The sequence below is a fragment of the Schistocerca piceifrons genome, chromosome X (genome assembly GCF_021461385.2).
Source record: "Schistocerca piceifrons isolate TAMUIC-IGC-003096 chromosome X, iqSchPice1.1, whole genome shotgun sequence".
Classification (NCBI taxonomy): domain Eukaryota; kingdom Metazoa; phylum Arthropoda; class Insecta; order Orthoptera; family Acrididae; genus Schistocerca; species Schistocerca piceifrons.
In genome coordinates, this window is record NC_060149.1 from 63,017,236 (window position 1) to 63,033,548 (window position 16,313).

The window sequence follows — 16,313 nt, forward strand, 5'->3', positions numbered from 1 at the left end:
AAAGACTGGTATCTAGATTTCTGTTGGTTATACCGATCTCTTCAGCCATGAGATGATGGTTGATGTGATTGGTATAGGAAGCAGAAATCTACAGATACCAGTATTCGAATACTGTCCCCCGTTTTGACCAGAACCAAGGTGAAATCTTCCTACACGTTGGTCAAAGGCCTGCAGATGGCATAATAAATCACCGAAACTGGTAGACAAATAAAGTAAGTTTGGAAACTAGATGGCTGAAAGGAGTTTGATTTGACATCTTATATCGAACAGCTGAGTCCCACAACCATCTCTGAAAAGATGGACATACAGAGAGAGTCAATGAGGTCCTGGAAGGTACTGGCAGGGATTTGGAGCTGTGCTGACTCCAGCTGTGCTAGATTTCTCACTTGAGGACCTATGGCACGTACAGCCCGATTGAGGTGGTCCCACAGATTCTCCACTGGGTTTAAATGCGAGAAGTCTGGTGGCCATGGGAGTACTGGAAACTCATACTGGTGCTCTTCGAACCATGCACATACAGTGCGAGCTGTGTGACATGTTGCATTGACCTGCTGGTAGATGCCATCATGCTGAGGAAAAACAAACTGCATGTAGTGGTTGACACAAACCCCAACGGACAGATACCTACTTGTGTTGATTCACTGTGCCTTCCACAGTGATGAGATCATCCAAGGTTTGCCATGAAAACATCCCCCAGACCACAACACTCCTTACTGGTAGCAGGATGTTTGTTTCCAGACATATCACATTGTATACACCAACATCCACCTATCCAATAGAGCATAAAACATTATTCATTTGAAAAGGTCGCCTGTTGCCACTCTAGACATCCAGCATGGTACTGGCATGCTAATTCCAACCTTCATTGCTGATGAACAGCAGTCAGCACGAGTGCCTAAACCAGGTGCCTGCTGTGGATGTCCATATGCAGCAATGTTTTGTGAATAGTAGTTGAGGAGGCACTGTTGGTAGGCTTGCTGTTCATCTGGGCACTCAGTTACACCTTTATTCACACATACACATCTCTCCAGCTGTCTATCATCCCTGTGTCAGCTATGGCCCATGCCGCACCACACTTGCCTGGGTGCCAGTTTTGGATGGCACCATTTTGCCATGCACGATATGCTCCAACCATGGTTGCACGCAAACGGTTTACGAACTTACCTGTTTTGGAAATGCTCCTGTCCTTGGTCCAAAAGCCCATAATCATACCTGTTTGGAAGTCCGATAAATCTGTTTCTGCATTATGGCAATGACTGCACTGTTTTTCGCACCCCTCCTACGCTGTTTATATACCCTCCACTGCTAGTGCTGCTGCCTGCCTTCTGAATGGGTGACTGGGCCACATATGTTATTGCACCATGTTCCACAATGTTGCCAAAGCATTTATTTTCACACACATTAAAATCACGTGGTCTTATTAAAATCCCTAACTGTATATGTGAGTATACAGTTGAGGAGTACTGACACACACACACACACACACACACACACACACACACACACACACTTTTTTTATTGGTAATCTAAACTGTCAGCAGAGGAGGAGAAAAAAAAAAGTTTGATAACTTTTGAAAGTTATATATTTCATTGTGCACAACATATATCATGTGTTCATTATAACTTTTGCAATAAAAGAAAAGTGATGCCCATATCGGTATTAAAATCCCTTTACATGGAAAGGTACATTTTCACAACATACTGTTAAAGGCCAAGGTGAAAAAGTCAACATTCAAATAATATAATAATGAAATAGATTCTACATGCAGTTTTTGCCAACACAAACACTTCAATTTAAGTAGCTGCTTTGAAGTAAGAAATCCTCATGTCGTTTACCTAATAGTGAATGCGGTGGAAAACTACCTTGGTAACTGTTTGCTCTCCTTTGGTTACCACCCCTGATTTTTTTTCCTAGACTAATGCATGGAACAACAAGAAAGCCTAAAGCAGGAGGGCCATATAAGGATTTCACTTACATATTTACTGAGAGCACAGCAGTTTTTTCGCACATATCATTTTAACTGATCTGGAAATAAACTCGGGAAACGAAGTGTATCTGGAAACTAAAAAGATACATCCTGTACCAAGAGTACCTGTTTAATGCATGTAATGGTCACTATTGACTTTTCATCTTTACCACTTCCCTTTCTTTTTGCTTAATTGAGCAGTGATCTGTCATCTGTTTCACCAGTGAAATATGTCAGAAATTTGTAAATCCTGTCTGTAAGCCTCTAGGTGTGTGTGTGTGTGTGTGTGTGTGTGTGTGTGTGTGTGTGTGTGTGTGTGTGGTGGGGGGGTCAAAAATTTACACATTTATTTGAGTTTATTTGAAAAATGTAACTAACATATGCGATGAACAAATTAATTATATGGCTCTGGAATCTTAACATATTTTTGTTGTGTAACTTGTCTACACACATGTGCAATTTGATACATTTCTATTACAGAGTGGCATATCATCATTCACAACTCATCTAGTATTGGGTTCAGAAACCTAAAACTCAAAACTTAAACAGATAAAAAAATTGAATATGCAATGACTACATATAGTATTAGTGGAGAAATACAAAACAAAGCAAATGGATTTCAAATATTATTTTTATATATGCCATGCAGAAAGTGTTTAATTTTTCACGTTTCTGTAATGGGAGATTAAATTTAGGATGTTAACCACTCATCACTTCACTTCATATACACTACAGAAGTAAAAATTAAAAACAAAGAAAAAAAAGTCAGTTTCTGACCTGAACACACCATTTCTTATGGTCTCTGACATTGCTTCTGTGTATGTTAAGACAACCTCTAAATAATTTCTGAATTAGCCCATAGATGGTCTGCTGAATAAAAATGTGAAATAATACTGAGTAACACTTAGTCTGGTTCGAGACAATACTCGCATCCACAGAAACTTGTTGAAAATGTTTGGTTGAATGATAAAATGGCTGCTCTCTGTTCTTAAAGCATTTAATTTTTTAAAAACCTCCTTCCTTTTAGCAGTACAATATCATGCTCTACATTTTGTGAACAATGACTCATAAGAATCAGTCTTAATTTTCTGGTTTTTATATTCACTTGGTCTAGCATCCCATATTGCAAGAAATGATTTGTACATTTCAATGCACTCTAACATGAATGATCTGTCTTCTTGTTTTGAACTCCTTTTAGTAGATAAACACAACAGCGAAGACTAAGTAGTTCAACAAAGCATGTGATACTGTTAATATTACCTGCAGACAGCACAAAGTTTCTCACATAGTGCAACGTTTTGATCTGCTCAATATTACTGCACAACTCTTAACTTGAACAACACACATTTAATAGTACTGCACAAATATTGAGCAATAATATAATAGGACCATTTTGTAATCCTTGAGAAACAGAGGTGGTAAAAATAATGACAATGTACTGGTAATGTACCTGCAAATGAGATTTTCTTCAGGGAAACACTATGTTGAAGAGTATTGGGTATTATAGCCTGATAGAAAGCTTTAAAATCTCCTCACAGTAACCACTCTTGCTCCCATTAGCGACTGAACATCACACTAAAACTACAGACTGGATTGAATGTTACTAAGTGCTGCGAACAATGTGGTACAAACTCATACAACTCTCTAATTTCACAATAATCCCTTGTCATGTATTATTTCAGAGTATTATCATGACAGCATGGACTTAGATGAGCTTGAAGACTTAATATAGCTCCAGCAACTGATAAAGATCAGATTTTTAAAGTTTTTGTACTTCCACTGACCAGTGTTTGCAGTTAATAAGCTACTTAAGAAACTTACCATACTTAACAACTGGTACCAAAAACGCATGCATATGCTCAACACTACTACCATACAACCATTTACTTCTGTGGCGACAGTAAGGGCATCCAGCCAACCTCTGACACTAACATCGCCAACTCCATAGCAACAAGGCCAACTCTGTGTTGCAGTGGGACAAAGACCCAAAGGAAATGATGATTTAGGCTTACTTCTCATAACCAACAAATTGCTTTGCCCAATTTTGACAGACTACCTTTTCACAGAAGCCTGATTAAAGGTCCTGCCAGACTTTTGTGCTTCACAGCTACCACATTTCCCACAAACAGTCTACAGAATACCAACCAGACACAATTCTCTCTCTTTCCAACCCACACTCCCGTAATCCCATAGTTACATCCAAAATCATACCAAAATAAACAGTTGGCTGCCACCACAACTTCTAAATACTTTGTTCTGAAAGTAGCAACATGCGATTGTCCTATGTTTCTTCAGTTAGTAGCTTTTCTTGTAACATTTTACCTGTGGTGACAATCTGAACAGCTCTTAACACGAAAGATGTACCATGAATTTGATGCAAGATGCTCACACTTGGGTCAAATGCCCAAAAAAATCTAAGGGAATTATGTTAGCCTTTAGGCAATTATTCCCTATGCAAACTCTACTGTCCAGCATACTTGACAAGTATGTGGAAGAATCAGACTTACGATCATCACAATGGAAATACTCCATTTGCCAGTGATAGACCCCATCCTGGATATTACTATGTAATTTTTAAACATTAGCACCGAGTAAATTTATGTGAGCACCACTATGTTCCACTAACTGAACTAAGCATGTGACCCCAAGACTTTTACACAATTCTTTGCATAGTTTACTCAGAGATAGTTGTTTTACTAAACAAAAATATCAATGAAGGAACAGAGGAAAATTTTTAAATCATATCAATAGTTTTATTTAAAAAAATATATTCATATCAAGTGCAAATTATATAAACAGTAATGTGAAATACTGAACACATTAATAAATAGTCTCCAGAAGACTAATTATACTGCTCTGCTAATGGATATCAGCTGCAACTTATGCCATCTTATGAGTAGCTGCCATTTTATACGCATTTCAGTCATCACAATGAAACCAATACCGAAAGACTGTTTTACTGTTTTTAATAACTGAATAATATAGTCATATTTTATAATAATTTTCACTGGTCTCATACACCACACAATTCCATATGCTGTAGCATTTTATAATCATTAGTCCTTGACAAGGATACATTTAACACATACAGTGACTGTACATGAGAAACTGATCTCTACTTCACAAATGAAATCTATACAACTCCAGTAGCTTCCTGTTACAATCATTTCACAACCAAAACTGGCTTCACCAAAAACAGTAATTTAACAAAAAAACCTCCATTTTCTGTGGAAGTATCAGAATATGATTGCAAAAATTTATTACTACCATAAAATTTCATTTGGTTATAATACACAGTTTAAATTAAATGTTCATGTTTTACAGCCATATATCACAAAACGTAGACTTTCACATTCTTCTGTTCTAATAACACAGTAATATTTTATATTCAGTTCAGTACAATAAACACTCAATTACATAAAAAACATGGACACACATGAACAAATTCGCACAAGCATGTGTGCGCAGGTGTACACACACACACACACACACACACACACACACACACACACACACACACACAAGGAGGGGGGAGACAACAAATCCAATTCTTGGTCTTGTGGTACACCCACATAGCACTGATACAATGCCTGATAGGGTTTCACTTCGTAAGCTGTACTCCACAGGCACAAGCACTGCACTGATCGTTTTAGTTAAAGGTTTCAGATTTGCAATCCAGTTCTGTGATGAATATTGTTATAACAGTGCATTCAATTACATTGCATACTTTGTATCATTTGGAGCTCCAGTCCTTTCACTGCATCTAATTACGAAAGCACAGCCATGCACACTCCTGAAATCAAAGAAGCATAATTCTGTAAGTAATGCACAAAGACTGGAGTATGTACATCAAAATCTCACCTTATTTTGCAATGAGCATCCACTAACAGTCACAGGGGAAGTGATGCTATGGGAGGCGAAGGAAAAAAGAGGAAATAGGAGTCTGGAAGGGAGGGGGGTGGGGGGTGGACTTAAAATGACAATTCTGCTTCTACATGTTCATTACAGACAAGCAACCATTGCTGTCAAATGATAAAATGGATATAAACTTCCAACAACAAGACCCCATATACACTCCTGGAAATTGAAATAAGAACACCGTGAATTCATTGTCCCAGGAAGGGGAAACTTTATTGACACATTCCTGGGGTCAGATACATCACATGATCACACTGACAGAACCACAGGCACATAGACACAGGCAACAGAGCATGCACAATGTCGGCACTAGTACAGTGTATATCCACCTTTCGCAGCAATGCAGGCTGCTATTCTCCCATGGAGACGATCGTAGAGATGCTGGATGTAGTCCTGTGGAACGGCTTGCCATGCCATTTCCACCTGGCGCCTCAGTTGGACCAGCGTTCGTGCTGGACGTGCAGACCGCGTGAGACGACGCTTCATCCAGTCCCAAACATGCTCAATGGGGGACAGATCCGGAGATCTTGCTGGCCAGGGTAGTTGACTTACACCTTCTAGAGCACGTTGGGTGGCACGGGATACATGCGGACGTGCATTGTCCTGTTGGAACAGCAAGTTCCCTTGCCGGTCTAGGAATGGTAGAACGATGGGTTCGATGACGGTTTGGATGTACTGTGCACTATTCAGTGTCCCCTCGACGATCACCAGTGGTGTACGGCCAGTGTAGGAGATCGCTCCCCACACCATGATGCCGGGTGTTGGCCCTGTGTGCCTCGGTCGTATGCAGTCCTGATTGTGGCGCTCACCTGCACGGCGCCAAACACGCATACAACCATCATTGGCACCAAGGCAGAAGCGACTCTCATCGCTGAAGACGACACGTCTCCATTCGTCCCTCCATTCACGCCTGTCGCGACACCACTGGAGGCGGGCTGCACGATGTTGGGGCGTGAGCGGAAGACGGCCTAACGGTGTGCGGGACCGTAGCCCAGCTTCATGGAGACGGTTGCGAATGGTCCTCGCCGATACCCCAGGAGCAACAGTGTCCCTAATTTGCTGGGAAGTGGCGGTGCGGTCCCCTACGGTACTGCGTAGGATCCTACGGTCTTGGCGTGCATCCGTGCGTCGCTGCGGTCCGGTCCCAGGTCGACGGGCACGTGCACCTTCCGCCGACCACTGGCGACAACATCGATGTACTGTGGAGACCTCACGCCCCACGTGTTGAGCAATTCGGCGGTACGTCCACCCGGCCTCCCGCATGCCCACTATACGCCCTCGCTCAAAGTCCGTCAACTGCACATACGGTTCACGTCCACGCTGTCGCGGCATGCTACCAGTGTTAAAGACTGCGATGGAGCTCCGTATGCCACGGCAAACTGGCTGACACTGACGGCGGCGGTGCACAAATGCTGCGCAGCTAGCGCCATTCGACGGCCAACACCGCGGTTCCTGGTGTGTCCGCTGTGCCGTGCGTGTGATCATTGCTTGTACAGCCCTCTCGCAGTGTCCGGAGCAAGTATGGTGGGTCTGACACACCGGTGTCAATGTGTTCTTTTTTCCATTTCCAGGAGTGTATTTTAATCTACTAGATCCAGCTTTCTAAAAATGAAAGACGTGACAATATGTACTTCTAAGCATAATACGCCTTAACGAACAATAAGAGGAGGTTGAGCTGGACAAATGGTTGATGCATAGCACCTGGATAAAAATTATATTACTTACATATATATGGTGTTTGTTCTTTCAGACATGTGCGAAAGAACAGACCCGACATATAAATAAATAAGGCGAGGATGGCCAAAAATTTCTTCTGAGCAGGTGCACACCAGGCTCAGACTTTTATGGGAATTCGTGAACTGCCATGAGTAAAGAGGATAATGGTCAAAGGGCACTACATCAGAAGTGTGTAAATTAATTGAAAATTTGGGTCTGATGGGAGGGGTGCTGGGTAGTCCATGTATCTGGGATGAACACTGTGTCCAGATGGCACACTGGTCAGTGCATTTGCCTAGTGAGCAGGAGACCTAGGTATGAATCTCGGTCCAGCACAAATTTTCAACTTTCCCCATCAATTTAAATCAGTGTCAGCTCTCAGCCAATGTCTGTAATTCCTTTGTGTCTAAATTATGCTACTGTTTCATTACACTTCTGCAGTCTTTGCTAGTAATTAGTTTGAACTGAAGTTGACTTTACGGCAATGTGTCAGTCTCAAACAGTCATTTGCTGTAATGTGTGAAATGGTGGTTAAGTTTTGAATGCTGTTAGTAAGCTGGTAAAAGTTTTACCTTTCAGAGTATACAATATTAATTACAATCTTGTAAGTATCTGAGATGAGCTTCTCAAATTAAATAGAAGGCACACTTTCTGCCTGACACACATATTTAACTTTTTTATTTTACACAAGTGATATGCACAGAGTACAGGGTTATTACAAATGATTGAAGCGATTTCACAGCTCTACAATAACTTTATTATTTGAGATATTTTCACAATGCTTTGCACACACATACAAAAACTCAATAAGTTTTTTTAGGCATTCACAAATGTTCGATATGTGCCCCTTTAGTGATTCGGCAGACATCAAGCCGATAATCAAGTTCCTCACACACTCGGCGCAGCATGTCCCCATCAATGAGTTCGAAAGCATCGTTGATGCGAGCTCGCAGTTCTGGCAAGTTTCTTGGTAGAGGAGGTTTAAACACTGAATCTTTCACATAACCCCACAGAAAGAAATTGGATGGGGTTAAGTCGGGAGAGCGTGGAGGCCATGACATGAATTGCTGATCATGATCTCCACCACGACCAATCCATCGGTTTTCCAATCTCCTGTTCAAGAAATGCCGAACATCATGATGGAAGTGCGGTGGAGCACCATCCTGTGGTACGTTTAGCTCCCTGCTTGCTTTATTCGTCGACTTCCGTGGGCTACGCGTGAAACTCGCCCGCACGCGTTCAACCGTTTCTTCGCTCACTGCAGGCCGACCCGTTGATTTCCCCTTACAGAGGCATCCAGAAGCTTTAAACTGCGCATACCATCGCCGAATGGAGTTAGCAGTTGGTGGATCTTTGTTGAACTTCGTCCTGAAGTGTCGTTGCACTGTTATGACTGACTGATGTGAGTGCATTTCAAGCACGACATACGCTTTCTCGGCTCCTGTCACCATTTTGTCTCACTGCGCTCTCGAGCGCTCTGGCGGCAGAAACCTGAAGTGCGGCTTCAGCCGAACAAAACTTTATGAGTTTTTCTACGTATCTGTAGTGTGTCGTGACTATATGTCAATGAATGCAGCTACGGTGAATTTATGAAATCGCTTCAATCATTTGTAATAGCCCTGTATAAGGTAACTACCTCATCAACGCTGCCAACTCTTACCACCTCAGCATGAACATTTTTGCCAGAGGACAGTCTGACAAACAGGTAGCGAATAATATACAAGTAGGATTTGAACTATACCAAGAACAGTTTTTGCAAAGTATGGTTCTGCTGTGGCTCAGGTGTTAAGAACAACTGGCAAATGTTATCTGTCAGTCTAGAAGAAATGAAACTAGTCTACTTGTTTAAAAATGAGAAATTGCAAAAGTAATTTTATGTCTAACACTTTATGATTGACACTAATTATATATTAAGCACTGATGTTACATACCACATTATTGATGGGGTTAATCAGCAGCAGTAGTAGCAGAAGCAGCAACAGCAGCGGGAGCAGTTACTGTACCATTGCCAACTAAATTCTGGTTTTTTGAGCCAACCTGACTGTCATGATCCAAGTCTTCAGACAGGCTGTCATCACTAGATGAACTTCGAATGTCACCCTCCATCTGTGGCAACATTAAGACATATACAGTGATAACACCTTTGTGCAACGGAACTGTATCTCCGTGTGTGTGTGTGTGTGTTTTCATGCTTTTCTTACCTGACCAGCTTGTAAAGACTTAAATGCTATCTTCAATATGAAATAAGTCCATATGCAATGTAGACCCAGAAGCAAAATCAGCAATGAATTGAATATATAATAGGCTGGGAACAAAGCAACTATAACTGGAGCATCATGGGTGATGCTGAAAAAGACAGACAATGATTTAAGGTGATTTGTTTACATATCTACACACAAAATAGAATCACTATGTTTATAGTTTTACAATATTTCTTCACCTATTATGGTGACATGTTGTTACTATCAACACCACCAAAATAATGAAATATAAGAGTCAGAACATGTTAAAAAGTAAAAAAAAAAAATTAACAGTAATCTGTTAAATAACGAAAGTTTTCTGCTTGTGACAAGCAAGATGTGTGCAGTATGAAATAAAATTTCATATTAATATTTCATGGAACATCATCCAAAGTGCACTTTTAAAAAGGTAGACTTACCTCCTTATTACCCAAAATGGATATACACCCAAGCGTGAAACAATCCAAGTAATTGTAAAAATAATGAAGAGGCCATCACAAAGTTTCTGGTAGTTTGCATATTTAGCCAATTTTGCAGCCTAGAGCAGGAAGACATACAAAGATAATTACTCAGTCACCAGGGGAAAACAAGTCATATACACTTTTAACAACATAAAAATTTTATCTGTTGCTTAGACAGAACTGGTATTATATAAAACTATTACTTATTTTGTTCTTTGAATATTCTGTACTACAACAATTGCGGGTAGCAGCAACCGAAATCCCAACTTCAATACATAAGAACATATGTTTGTGTCAGAAGGTATTTTACCATGTATGAGGATGCACAAGGTATAAAAAATTCTCATGAAGGTGCAGACTTGGAAAAATTAAAACGAAAACTGGAGGTTTATCAGAAAACAGCTTCTGATGAAGTACCATTTCACCCACACACTGTGGCCCACCTTAGTAGATTTTACTGTCAGTCTCTCAGCATAAAGTGTGTCCTTTGGCCTATCAAGTACCTCCTAATATTAGAAAGGCTAAATACCGCAACAGATGAGAAATACTGGAACTTTTCACTAGCACAGTAAAACCTATTACTCCAGATCTGATACAAATTGAGGTCATGGGAAATACAGATTTTTAAATCTGACAACAGTTCCCTGATGTACAAAATAGTTTGAAAATAAACTGGAGATCCAAAAAGAGCTAAGCAATTGGCAGGAGATACTGCCCTGAAAAAGGGTACTCTGAAGAAAATTTATAGAGGCAATGTATTTCATGTCCAAATGTGGAATATTAGATTCTGAAGTGTGGACCAGCCACCAGTAAACCGGAACTGAACATTGGCAAAGCTGAGGTTTTCATAAACAGAACAATTCAAAGACAGCAGACTTTTTTTAACAAGCAAATATACATATGTATATTCAAACAACAACAACTACTACTACCTCTAGGATGGCACGAGACTGAATAATGTAGTTGTTTGCACACTAATTAGACAAATTATTTCCCACCAGTATTACTGCATTCCATTCACTGAAATGCTAAAAGATACTGGCTGAAAATTGGGTTCTGTACAAGAACATCCCATTTCAAATTGTAACATACAGATTTTCACATACAATGAAAATCAATATTTCTTATCTCAGACATGAAAAACCTGAACAAAGTACTTATCTTACAGTAAGTACACACCTTCACTAGTTTCAAAATTTTTATTCACTTTAATATTTTTGGTTCATGCTTCTGAGAACTCAAAAATACTACTTCTGGGTATCTTCATAGGAGCTGCACAATGGTTCCAAGGCATCAAAATAGTGAGTTTATGATTCCTGCCATATTACCCTTAGCAGCTGCCTACATGTGGACTGCTACTGCTGTTTAACAGACCAGTAATTTCAAACCAATTTTGAAATACTTCAGATTTGATTTTCACACTCAACTGCAATTTTTCAGATGCAGTTCCGTAATAGAATACTAAAACCTATCGGAAACAGTTCATGCTAACCTAATGGCCATCAAACATTCATCTCTTATTGCATGCCCAGTTCGAGGAGTTTGCTTCACCTTTTTAAGTAAAATTCATTTTTCTTAGTTGTACCGCTTCCATATAGCTTGTGCCGAACATGTTTATAAAAAAACCAACAAAAATTAGCGAAGTATCCCTACATAGTAAATATTGTGCACATACCAAGGACATAACTGCAATCAGTACCTAAAGCACTCTACTACATCTGATTTTTTTTATTAATTATAAATGAAAAGCACAGTATTGTGTATGTTCTACAAACTAACTAAGTCTGACAGTGGCCTTTTAAGCTGAAAATTAGTTAACTTAATAAATTAATACTGCTGAACATACACAATTACTGTGCTTTTCATTAATAATTATGAAGTTGTTCTTTCAAGAACCAACTGATGAAACAGTTAACATACTTATTTATTACTTAATGATACAGCCTAATCTCCATTATGCATTTAAGAAATGTGAAAGAGTTTCATCTGGAACATTTTTCACTGTTAACAACACTACAAAGTATTTGAATCAATTGTACAAAGATGTGTACCAACTCAAATGTGTGTACTTTTCTTTTTTTCCAGTTTAACATCATACTAAATGAGGTCGTATGATAGACAGGATGACCAAAAAACATTTTTACATACATTTGGGGTCAGGGTCCTTAACCACATAAGAAAAAGGTTCATATGAACATATAAGCAAACATTATTCATTAAACGTTACAATCACAAATCAGTTACATATTGTCAGCCTGAAAGTGTTATGAACTCTGATACTAGTAATGAATGTTCCAATATCCTCCTCTTGCTCCCACACAAGCATGAATGCACTTGTCGAATAGGGGACTGGAATGCACTTTCAAACAACTCCAAATGTCTCAAATCGTTTCACAGGCTTCCACAAGATGCTGATGAGTTTCTGTATCAGTGTTGTCTGAAGCATAGACCAATTGTTTAAGGTGACTCTCCTCTCCCCCTCCTCCCCCCCCCCAAAAAAAGAGTCAACTTATCAATCTGTCATAGCAGATACCAGCCAGTGCATCTCTAACAGCGAGACTAAAATGTGGTAGAGCCCCAAAACACACAAACCACATGTTTCTTCTTTGTTTGTTGGGAAGTGTTTCTAATAAATCTTAAGGAAGATTCCGAATAAAATCAGTCTAGACAGCGTCTGTTGTACCATGACTCCCCGTAGTCCAGCTGAAGAGTCTCGTTGCCAACTTAGCAGAAAAATGTCACGGCAGGGTGTCTGGAGAGTGTGCAGGGACAGGGGCCAGTATGTGCTCTTGCACAAGAAGCCAGACTCAGACTATGCTGATATTACAAAAGTAGCCAACCAAGTCTCCTGAAAAGTAAAGTAACTACAGTGTCATGGCACAGCCAGTGCTGTGATTCCACTGACACTACAGAAAGAGTGACATTGAGGCAACAATGTCATGATTGCCCAACATCCACACCTTACACCTCAGGTCTTCTGTGAGGTATGGGAGGGAAAGTGTTGCAGTTTCAGAAATAGTGGAAGGCAAAGATCATGTAAACTTTGCCCATTTTAGACAAGCAGTATTAGTCACCACCATAAGCCAGCTGCAAGAAGTCTATGCCTGTCAACGTCCGAAAATGGATCATCACTAGCTGTGGGTAAACCAGCCATACCTAAGTCCAAATGCTATTGACTTGGTGCCTTCCAGCCAGAGGACCAACTGCTGGCTAACTTCCACCAGCTGCTGGTCCTGAACCTTTGAGTCCTTGGTTTATGCCTGAGTCTGCTTAGTTAGCTTGTGCGGACAAACTTCACTGTTGCTCATTGAATTGTGTGAGCACACTCCTCAGCTGCCAAGACTAACACAGACATCCATACTGTGGTCCATGGTTCAACTCTCTGTGCTTTGGCAGATCTAGCACAGAGTCTGCACACATGACATGACCAGCTTTGTGCAGTCTGCCATAACAGTGCAGCAACTGACTGCCTGCTGGGTTAAACGAGGCCACATGCTGGTGGTGACAGCATGCTGCTTGCTGATCTAAGCACATTTCAGCAACTGAGAGCAGTCTGAGTCTTCGGGGCAATGTGTGCCTTCTGTCAACACTACGTCAACTGTATCTTTTGCTCTGGATAATTGTATCTATGTAATTACTGTTTTTATGGCTGGATGTGCGATATCCTTCTGGTATCTACCCATCATCTTGCTGCAATCACACTCAGGGGCTCAGACTGGAGAGCTCAATGTCATCTGTTCACTTGACGTACTGTTCTGCCACCCACCCTGGAGATCATTCACCACCCCACCCCACCCCGACCTCCACATCTGGTATCAGGAATGGTCACTGCAACATCAACAACCACTGTTCATGGATTAAGAAGCAGTAGACGTACATTTGGCACCAGTAATTCTGCTGTGTCTACACTGGGTCACATTAGCAGTTTCTTCCACCTCTACAGTTACGTTGAGGGCATTGGCAGCCGAAACATGCAAATATCATCATCACCACAGCAGGGTCAGTGCAGCGTTTTTTTGTTTGGTTTTTGCTTGCAAGTGTTAGGATGAATGGGTTGGTCTTCTACCAGATGTTTAATTCTGTTTTCATATTTGAGTTGGGGCATTAGGTTCAAACAATGTTCCGAGGGTATGTAAAAATGTGTTTCTTGTGCCAGTGAGTATGGGCAATGTAACTTGAGCCACTCTTGTGGAGAAGTTCAGTTACAGCAAGACATGTTACAATACTGTTACATTTAAGTGTCCTTTTTGACATCCTATTTTGTTCTACTGTCTAGTTTATTGTGTTACATGAGAGTTTCACAGTGTCAGTGTTAGAAACACTGAGAGCTGTAGTGGTTCAATTAGCTCAGTTCGGACCAAGTAATTCAGGTATGAATAAGCAATTTCAGCCTATAAGAGGCGACAGGGCCTTTCCAATTTATTGGCTCCTGCAATAGGTTCAACTACTGTTGGCCTAGTTAAGACTGTTGATTGTTGTACAGAGAGAAGGCAGAAAAGAAACAAAGAGAGGTCAACAAGATGCACAAGCAGCCTGTTGATCCGTGGATAAATTACTGCAGGCATACGGAGATGGAAAAATAAAAAAAGGGATAGTATTTCTGCACAAGCAGACAGTCGCAAGAAAGGAGTTAATATTAACAGTTTAATTGCTGTGGAAGGTAGTAAGATTGTGGAAGTTAGAGACAATGTAGGATTAGTAGTTATAATACCTTGCAAGAACTCAGGTTCTGAAGTGGTTGTAGTGACAGTAGTTTAGGTAGTGACAGTAATTTAGGTGCAGTGGTATCTACTCCACTGGAGGTAGATTTATGTTATACAGGGTGCCACATTCTTTTTCACTAAAATTGAAGTGGGTGATATCAGGTTCACGACTTTTCATATTGAGATAGGGAACCAATGGTCAGAAATGCATATTTACTGTGTCATGGACATACACTCAGTACACTGCATACCAACAACATAGCTCATAGTAATTGTTCAAAGTGAAGACTGCCAGTCTCAATGCATTTACTGCAAGGGCACATGCAGTTCTGCTGCACTCTTGCAAAGATCCCGGGATCTGTTGTACAGCGAGTGACGAACAATGTACATCTCTGACCATCAGACAGACATACTGTACACATCTTAGCTCATAGCACATGTGTCATGTGACAACTGCATACATTGTACTGGTGCATTACCCAGTGACACACACACTTCACTATCCCTGGTGTCAGTTGCCTACCACAACAGACAGCTTGTCATTATGGGTCTATGGTAAGATGTGTTACTGCGTATAGTGCATGATGTGTAGTCAAAGCTGGAATGTTACTCATCACAAAGAGTTGGCAGACATGCATTTCATGTACAGTGCAACAGGATGTAGGGCCTGGAAAGCAGCATGAATGTACAGAGAATGCTTTCCCAACAGGCACCATCCTAAATGGAAGAAGTTTATCTCCATGGATACCAACTTACGAGAGACTGCATCCTTCATGGGAGAGAGAGCCAGCCAAGGTTCCTGCCAAAGACGTGTCGGAACACCAAACTAAACTCTGAGGAGATGGACTGTCTGGCCAACCACCCAGCAATAAGCACCCATCAACCTGCCTGTGAATCGCACACTTCGAAGGATACAATGGGAGGGGTTGGGGGGGGGGAGGTTACTGGTGGAACACGTATTATACCCCTATCATAAGGAATGCATGCAAGCACTCAGACCAACAGATTTTGAGCCCCGCATTCGCTTCTGTCAATGGATTATCCACCACAGTGCTGTAGTGCTGAACTTTGTAGTTTTTTTGTTCATAGACGAGCCCTTATTCACCCATGATGGTGTTTCCAACAGCCACAACAGCAATGTCTCTGGATTGAGGACAATCCCCACACCACCTACATCAGTAGCCACAAGCAACGTTCTCTGTGAACGTATGGGTGGTCACCTAATAGCAACTTATTTGCTGCCTCCTCACTAGACTTGTCCATATTACCTGGTGTTCCTGCGAGATGTACTGCCACATTTCTTTGAGA

At 40.9% G+C, this 16,313-nt stretch overlaps 1 protein-coding gene across 2 annotated transcripts in view; it reads right to left on the reverse strand.

The window, feature by feature from the left end:
- Positions 1 to 4,698: 4,698 nt before the first annotated feature.
- The window catches only part of LOC124721512 (ceramide synthase 6), a 132,979-nt gene continuing 121,364 nt past the window's right edge, over positions 4,699 to 16,313 (reverse strand). For both annotated transcript variants that reach the window (XM_047246529.1, XM_047246528.1), the window contains exons 6-9: positions 10,261 to 10,379; positions 9,803 to 9,947; positions 9,533 to 9,707; positions 4,699 to 5,760 (exon numbers count right to left, since the gene is read on the reverse strand). In XM_047246529.1, the coding sequence (XP_047102485.1) occupies positions 9,549 to 9,707; positions 9,803 to 9,947; positions 10,261 to 10,379 (423 nt within the window). In that variant the 3' untranslated portion in view covers positions 4,699 to 5,760; positions 9,533 to 9,548. The remainder of the gene's footprint in view (positions 5,761 to 9,532; positions 9,708 to 9,802; positions 9,948 to 10,260; positions 10,380 to 16,313) is intronic.